Genomic DNA, 7,985 nt, shown 5'->3' with positions numbered 1-7,985 from the left:
ATATGTGTGAATGCAAACATATATACACTGAAAAAACAGTGAACCCTTTTCCATTGCAAAATTAACTAAACTGTAGTAATATTGACCATGATTTAGCCCTTAAGATTTTTTTCAACTTGTCTAGTTTATAATTCTCTTAAATTTTAGTTCATCTATAACATTGTAGTTTAGTTCATTTTTACAACACCATAAGATTTATATACCCCTACCAAGTTAAAAAGTCAGTATTATTTTGTTTTACTTGCTTATTTTGTGGGAAACCCGATAATAAAAATTGGTTAACAGTCTCTTTAAAATGTCGACAATTAAACTATTTTTAAATCAATCATTCCACAGTACAGAGAAATTAAATAATTAAAGGAACAACAAACCGTTTTACTATTATGAAAATTTTCATACATTAAAATTAAACTTTCTTTAAGCAAAAGTACTTTATTATAAAAACTTATGATGAAAGTTCTTAATACAATGTTTTTTGTGAATAAAAATTATGACCACGTGGAACAGAGAGTAGTTCATTTGAACCCGCTGTTTGGACATTTTGACTTATCCTTTTTTTATTCATCGTAGGTAATTTTTTCACATATCTTGCTGGAAAAAATGGAAACAATAATGAAAATTGTTAAAAATTAACACCATGTAATGAAATATAATTTTAATTCTTCATTTTAGCTTGCAACTTACCATATTTGGGGGCATTTTATCGAATGGTGTAAGGAATTCAACTTTTCTTTGGAAAACGTATCTCATAAAATTGGTACCTGAAACAATTAGAGAAATAATGAAGTATTCTATATAAACTCATAAAACTGTGTTGTTATCGATGTGAAGGATATAATAAAATAAATATTCTAGTTGAAAGAAATCCAGAGTTTTAATATAAAACTTACCAATTCTCTATTAAATTGTACGCTGAGGGGAAATACAAAAAGTTGTCCAAATTTATTTGGGCTATTCTGAAATTAAATATTTATTTTTTACATTAAATAAAATTATTAAATAGGTTTCCAAAAAATCTAATGAAAAAAATAATATTATGCATAAAAAAACAAATATTCTGGTTAAAAGAAAGTTAAAGAATCCTTACCAATTCACTATTAAATTACAAGCAAAGGAGTACTAACATTTTTTTCAAATTTTTAAGGGGTTATTCTGAAATTAAATATTTGTTTTTTTACATTAAAATATTACATTGGTTTCCAAAAACAATAATTAAAGAAATACTAAAATAAGGTATTAAAAACCTATAATTTTGATGATAAAAAGGTCATAAAAACGTAAATATTCTAGTTGAAAGAAAGCCAAATTTTAAAAGAAAGCTCTATTTTCGAACCCATCTGGAGTTGCTCTTAATTTCATATTGCTTTTACAACAAAGAAAAACATTAAACTGGTTTCAAAAAAAAAAATAATTAACAAATAATAATATACATAAAAAATATTATTTTTAAAAGAAAGCCATATTAAAAAAACAATACTTACCAATTTATGGCTAAACTATACGCTGAGATATAACAAAAATTTTCCAAATTCATCTGGAATTGAATATTAATTTTTTACATTGAATAATAAAAATTTCAATACACTTTCAATTTCAACATATTTTCCTAAATATTCTTAATAACTTTTCTCGAAACTACCGATAAAATATTAATAACTTTCATTTAAAAGGTTTAATAAACAAACACCAATATATGTCTCAAAATTCCAAAATATTCCATGCCTTTATATTCCCTTGTTGCATATTAAAAGATGCAACAGCCCACGCCAACGCCAACTATACAACTGAAGCATGCCAAACAAAACCAAGCAAAGCCAAAACATTCCTACAACAACAAAAACACATGTGCCTTTATTGAAAACAACACCTCATCCAGCCAATAAACCATCCAAGAATAACAAACACACACACACAAACCACTAAATGAACCAAAATAAAAACAACCCCACGCTCATGTATACACAACAAAACTCAAGTAACATCATCTTTACATTAATCACATTCCACTATGCCGATAAAGATCTCTGTACTATGCATTAGTTCATCGCATCTGCTGACAATTTACTCTGAGAATAATATTCGTAAACGTTTAACTTAAAATTTGCAAAATTTTCTTGAAATGTTATCTACCATTTTTGACGAAAATGTCTATAAATTTAATTACATGTGAACTAAAAATATTTCATTGGGCAATTTTTTACCAACAATTATTAACTATAGGAATTGTCAGTAAGAAATTGCTATCCATTTTCAAGTTCATTTTTCGTAAAAAAAATATTTTCTCATACAAAAAAATCTTATAGTAAATTGCACTTATTATTTAGAAAATACTTTACATTTCACAAGTAGTTTTATAGCATGACAAACGAATTTTTAAATACCAGTTAAGAAATTTTTTAAGGAAATTTCCATGGTATTTGGTAGGCCATGAACTAAACGATTGCTACTTAGAATTTGTAAAATTTCCTTTCGAGTAGTTAATTTTCGTTGAAGATACGAAAAATGAACTAAAATTCTGGAAAATTCTTGTAATAAATTATTGTAAAAATCTTCTTAAATTTACGAGACACTTTTTTTCTGTGTATAAATTTACAAATTTCGACTAAACATACATATGTTGTGATATTTTATTCAAAGCGACAGAGAGAGTATAGAGAAAGAAATAGAGATGGAAACCGGGAGAGTTGACGAAAGATATCAACTTAACACAGAATCAAAAGAGAACAATTTCTGTGAAACCGCTTGTAAAGGGTGATACGGTCAAAATTTGGTCAAGGGAAAACGCGTGTAAATCGGTGAAATCGTTTATTTAAAAAATCAAATTAAATTTCTTTTTCAAGTTCAATTAGTATAAAATTCAGGAAAAATATTCAGTTAGACTTTCGCTTTTCCAAATCCGAATTGCCGAGCCTCACACTTGACACCTGCCATCAGATTTTGTACAGCCACCTTGTCCACCTTCTTCGCCGCAGAAATCAGTTTTTTTGGGAGGGTTCTTGTCCTTGGGAACCACCTGCACGTTGTTGGTGGCGTACTACTCCATGGCCTTTTTACCGTAATGGCAAGATGCCAAATCCGGCCAAAACAGTACGGAGCAACTGTGTTTCTTCAGGAAAGGCAGCAGACGTTTATTCAAACACTCTTTCACGTAAATTTCTTGGTTGACAGTCCCGGAAGCTATGAAAATGCTGCTTTTCAAGCCACAGGTACAGATGGCTTGCCAACCCAGATATTTCTTTGCGAACTTTGACAGTTTTATGTGCTTGAAAATACATGCTACCTTTCCCCTTCCTTTTGCCGCATAAAACTCCTGTCCCGGAAGCTGCTTGTAGTCGGCTTTGACGTAGGTTTCGTCGTCCATTACCACGCAGTCAAACTTCGTCAGCATCGTCGTGTACAGCCTCCGGGATCGCGCTTTGGCCGTCGTATTTTGTTTATCATCGCGATTTGGAGTCACTACCTTCTTGTAAGTCGATAGTCCGGCTCGTTTTTTGGCTCGATGCACGGTTGTAGACGATACACCCAGCTTATTTGCGGCATCTCGGAGAGAGAGGTTAGGGTTTCGCTTGAAACTACCGGCAACTCTCTTTGTCGTCTCAGCGGCTTCCGGTTTTCGCTTTCCCCCCGATCCAGACTTCCTAGCTGTCGACAAACGTTCCCCAAACACTTTAATTATATTTGTAACGGTTGATTTGACAACTTTTAGCGATTTTGCCTGCTTTGCGTGCGAGTAGCTCGGATTTTCACGATGCGCGAGCAGAATTTTGATACGCTGCTCTTCTTGCTTGGACGGCATTTTGACAACTGAAGAGTGACTTCCAAAATCAAAATAGGAGCAACATTCTACACACACACACACCTTCAAAATGAGGGGTGTTCAGGTTTTTTAAATGCAAAATTTAAAGAAATACGTCATGTTTATATTGACCAAATTTTGACCGTATCACCCTTTATGTTGTTTCGGAAAACTGTTTTATGAAAAGGCCAAAAATTTAATATGCTTAGGTCTAAATATTATTTAATTTGAATAAAGAGAATAGACATTCGGAACCAAGAGAATAGACATTTGGAAAACAAACAGCATATGTTTTCGCCTTGAGAGCAGCATTTTATGTATGTGTGGACATGTGTTTTGTTTATCATTTTGGCATTATGGGCACAATGTTTTTCTTGGTTCGTTAAAAGAAATCAGGGGTCTTCATAAAAATAACGAAAGGGCACTACTCTTTTTAGAGTTGGGACAGTAAAATGAAATAAGGAGGAAATAGTGAAAAACAAGTAAGGAAAGTCTAAAGTCGGGCGGGCCGACTATATTATACCCTGCACCACTTTGTAGATCTAAATTTTCGATACCATATCACATCCATCAAATGTGTTGGGGGCTATATATAAAGGTTTGTCCCAAATACATACAATTAAATATCACTCGATTTGGACAGAATTTAATAGACTTCTACAAAATCTATAGACTCAAAATTTAAGATGGCTAATGCACTAGGGTGGAACACAATTTTGGTAAAAAATATGGGAAACATTTAAGTCAGAAGCAATTTTAAGGAAACTTCGCAAACGTTTATTTATGATTTATCGCTCGATATATATGTTTGGGAAAATTAGAGTCATTTTTACAACTTTTCGACTAAGCAGTGGCGATTTTACAAGGAAAATGTTGGTCGAAATCAGAAAAACATATATTTGGGAGCTAAATCTAAATCTGAACCGATGTCAACCAAATTTGGCATGCATAGCTACAATGCTAATTCTACTCCCTCTGCAAAATTTCAACTAAATCGGAGTTAAAAATTGCCCTCTGTGGTCATATGAGTGTAAATCGGGCGAAAGCTATATATGGGAGATATATCTAAATCTGACCCGATTTCAACCAAATTTGGCACTCATAGCTACAATGCTAATTCTACTCCCTGTGCAAAATTTCAACTAAATCGGAGTTAAAAATTGCCCTCTGTGGTCATATGAGTGTAAATCGGGCGAAAGCTATATATGGGAGCTATATCTAAATCTGAACCGATTTCAACCAAATTTTGCACGCATAGCTACAATGCTAATTTTACTCCCTGTGCAAAATTTCAACTAAATCGGAGTTAAAAATTGGCCTCTGTAGCCATTTGAGTGTAAATCGGGCGAAAGCTATATATGGGAGCTAAATCTAAATCTGAACCGATGTCAACCAAATTTGACACCCATAGCTACAATGCTAATTCTACTCCCTGTGCAAAATTTCAACTAAATCGGAGTTAAAAATTGGCCTCTGAAGTCATTTGAGTGTAAATCGGGCGAAAGCTATATATGGGAGCTATATCTAAATCTGAACCGATTTGGCTGATATTTTGCAAGTTTTTCGAGAGTCATAAAATATTCGGATGTACGGAATTTGAGGAAGATCGGTTGGTATACACGCCAATTATGACCAGATCGGTGAAAAATATATATGGCAGCTATATCTAAATCTGAACCGATTTTTTCCAAAATCAATAGGGATCGTCTTTGAGCCGAAAGAGGACCCTATACCAAATTTTAGGACAATCGGACTAAAACTGCGAGCTGTACTTTGCACACAAAAATACATCAACAGACAGACAGACGGACAGACAGACAGACAGACAGACAGACGGACAGACAGACAGACGGACATCGCTAAATCGACTCAGAATTTAATTCTAAGACGATCGGTATACTAAACGATGGGCCTCAGACTTTTCCTTCTTGGCGTTACATACAAATGCACAAACTTATTATACCCTGTACCACAGTAGTGGTGAAGGGTATAATTATTTATGTATGTTTATACTCGACTCCATGTTCTTCTTTTTTGTTAGAGTTTTTGAATTCCTACCAAATTTTAAAGTTTTGTACCAAAAACAGATTTTTGTTACAAAATTGTTATTTTTGCAATAAATAAATAATAATTTATCAAAAAATCTGTCAATTTCGTTTATATCAAGCACTGTTACTGACTATAAATCTTTAATAACCCACAAAGCTTCATTATAAAAATTTAATATAGTATAAATATAAATGTGTAAATTAAAAAAAAGTGTTCGGTCGGAGCAGGGATTGAACCCATGACCTTTTGCATGCAAGGCAGACAAATAATAGTTTTGTAACAAAAAAATTTTTTTTTTGGTATAAAAATTTGAAATTTTGGAAGAAATTAAAACACTCTAACAAAAAAAGAACGTGAAGTCGAGTATAAAAATAAATAATTTTAAGATATACACATAAATTTATGCGTGAAATACAAATAAATATGATTTTGTATTAACGAATAATTTTGCACTTAATTTCATTTTTACCTTTAGGGCCGGAATTAAATTGGCGTTATCGCTCTAAAATGGCCATGTTTTCACATTTACTTTTCTTTAATAACACTAGTTTACAAAATTTTTTTTTCATGTACACTTGATGAGAGGCAACTTTTGTATTGTGGTCTGTTGAATTCGAAAAAAATGTATGGAACAGTTTTTGAGATATCCTGTTATTTTTACTTTTTTCGCCCTTTTTTAACTAAATAAATTATATCTCGAGTTAGAAATGTCCGATTATATTGTTGTTGGTACTTAAATGAAAGGTATTAAGATGACGAATAATTGTGTATAATTGGATAAGTTGTGATAACTTAAGTGGTTCAAAAAATATCGATGCGAGATAGCCAATCTACAGTAGCTTTAAGTATTTTGTGTTGTCTATATTATGCATACCCCCTGAAGAAGCGATTCAATATGGCAATCGCGAAATATTGGGAAAAATAAATAAAATATTCCAAAAAGACCTCGAGCTTGAAAAATCATCAATTAGTATTATAACATAAAAAGGTCGAAGAAAATCAAAGAAAATAATAAAATAATTATGTTGATATCTAGATCGATTCAAATGTTAAAAAATTATTTCTAATAAAAAACGTTTTATTTCTTGGGGTATAATGTTTAAATGTGAAATAATTTATAAATAAAAAGCTTTATATATCTTTCGACCATTTGGGCCATTTTTGAATTTCAGCATACAGAGCATCACCTGGACTAAGGGTGGGTGACATCTGGCGATGACCGAAGAGTTTGTAGTCCTCCTTCAGATTTTGATTTGATTTTAAATTCTCTATGAGAGACTTGGCAGCCGTCAACGATTCTTGACTAGGCAAGTCCTTAGTGAAGACGCCCATGAATGCAATACTAATGGAACCTGCATTGATACCCTTCGCTATGGCTCCTTGGTACTTCAATCCTCTGCCCTCGTAAATGTTACCATCATTGCCAACGAGGTAATTATAAGCAATGTCATCGTAAGAGGATTTTGCCATATGGAAATGTTGTATGTTCCGCAATTCTTGTGAACATGCCTCCTAATGATATAAATATTCAAATCATCTTCCAAAAAAAAACTTTTTTTGCATACGTACCTTTGTCTTGCACTCATTTCCAGCAGTATGAGCTATGATAACCCTTGCGGCTGGCAACTCCAGTGGTGTCATTTCAACAGTAGTAGGCTTGGCATTCCATTCGTTTCGAGTGATTATTTTGATATGTCCTTGAACAATTTGTGTCAGACATATCGTAGCAAAAATGCAAATGTAAAATCTCATATTGTTGTACACAAAATTGTTTTCTATATTTCGTTGAATCCCTAAGACTTGTTATTACAAATGATGACTGGTTCTAGAAATCCAATGTTTATATTGGCACATATAAATAGCGAAGAAAAGTGTATTGGAATGTTTTTTTAGAATTCTACTTAATATTGAAATGCATTAACTCTATACAGAAAAAAATCACCAAAAGTAACGACAAATAATTAAAAGCCTAGCGCTTAAGACAAACTGGAAAATAACAACATTTTCGGTTATTGGAACGTATTTCAAATCAATTAATCCATTTTTGAAAATTTCTCTGACATGATGTACTTTTATATCAATGTGCTTACTTCTTGCATGAAATACGGGGTTTCGCACCAACACCCAGAAAAAAGTGACC

General features: G+C 32.4%; 1 protein-coding gene and 1 long non-coding RNA gene across 2 annotated transcripts; both read right to left on the bottom strand.

The window, feature by feature from the left end:
• Window positions 1-373: 373 nt before the first annotated feature.
• LOC142235022 (uncharacterized) lies at window positions 374-762 on the bottom strand. The gene is made up of 2 exons (XR_012721769.1): window positions 685-762; window positions 374-591 (listed from the first exon to the last, which is right to left on the bottom strand). It is a non-coding gene; the product is annotated as an uncharacterized LOC142235022 (long non-coding RNA).
• A 6,029-nt stretch (window positions 763-6,791) lies between these two features.
• LOC142236198 (peptidoglycan-recognition protein SD-like) lies at window positions 6,792-7,765 on the bottom strand. Its single transcript, XM_075307464.1, has 2 exons — window positions 7,415-7,765; window positions 6,792-7,357 (listed from the first exon to the last, which is right to left on the bottom strand). Exons 1-2 carry the CDS (start codon window positions 7,595-7,597, stop codon window positions 6,977-6,979), a joined length of 564 nt encoding a protein of 187 aa, XP_075163579.1. The 5' UTR covers window positions 7,598-7,765; the 3' UTR covers window positions 6,792-6,976.
• Window positions 7,766-7,985: the final 220 nt, after the last annotated feature.

This window comes from Haematobia irritans, chromosome 4 (assembly GCF_050003625.1).
Source record: "Haematobia irritans isolate KBUSLIRL chromosome 4, ASM5000362v1, whole genome shotgun sequence".
NCBI classification, from domain to species: domain Eukaryota; kingdom Metazoa; phylum Arthropoda; class Insecta; order Diptera; family Muscidae; genus Haematobia; species Haematobia irritans.
Note: the sequence above shows the minus strand (reverse complement) of the source record. Positions and strands in the feature narration are given on the sequence as shown.

What these genes read in the sequence shown, in the direction of transcription:
- LOC142236198 (XM_075307464.1), bottom strand. Translation starts at nt 7,597, where the DNA reads ATGAGATTTTACATTTGCATTTTTGCTACGATATGTCTGACACAAATT. An exon ending in GAAATGAGTGCAAGACAAAG is followed by an intron (nt 7,358 to 7,414) that starts GTACGTATGCAA and finishes TTATATCATTAG; the next exon opens with GAGGCATGTTCACAAGAATT.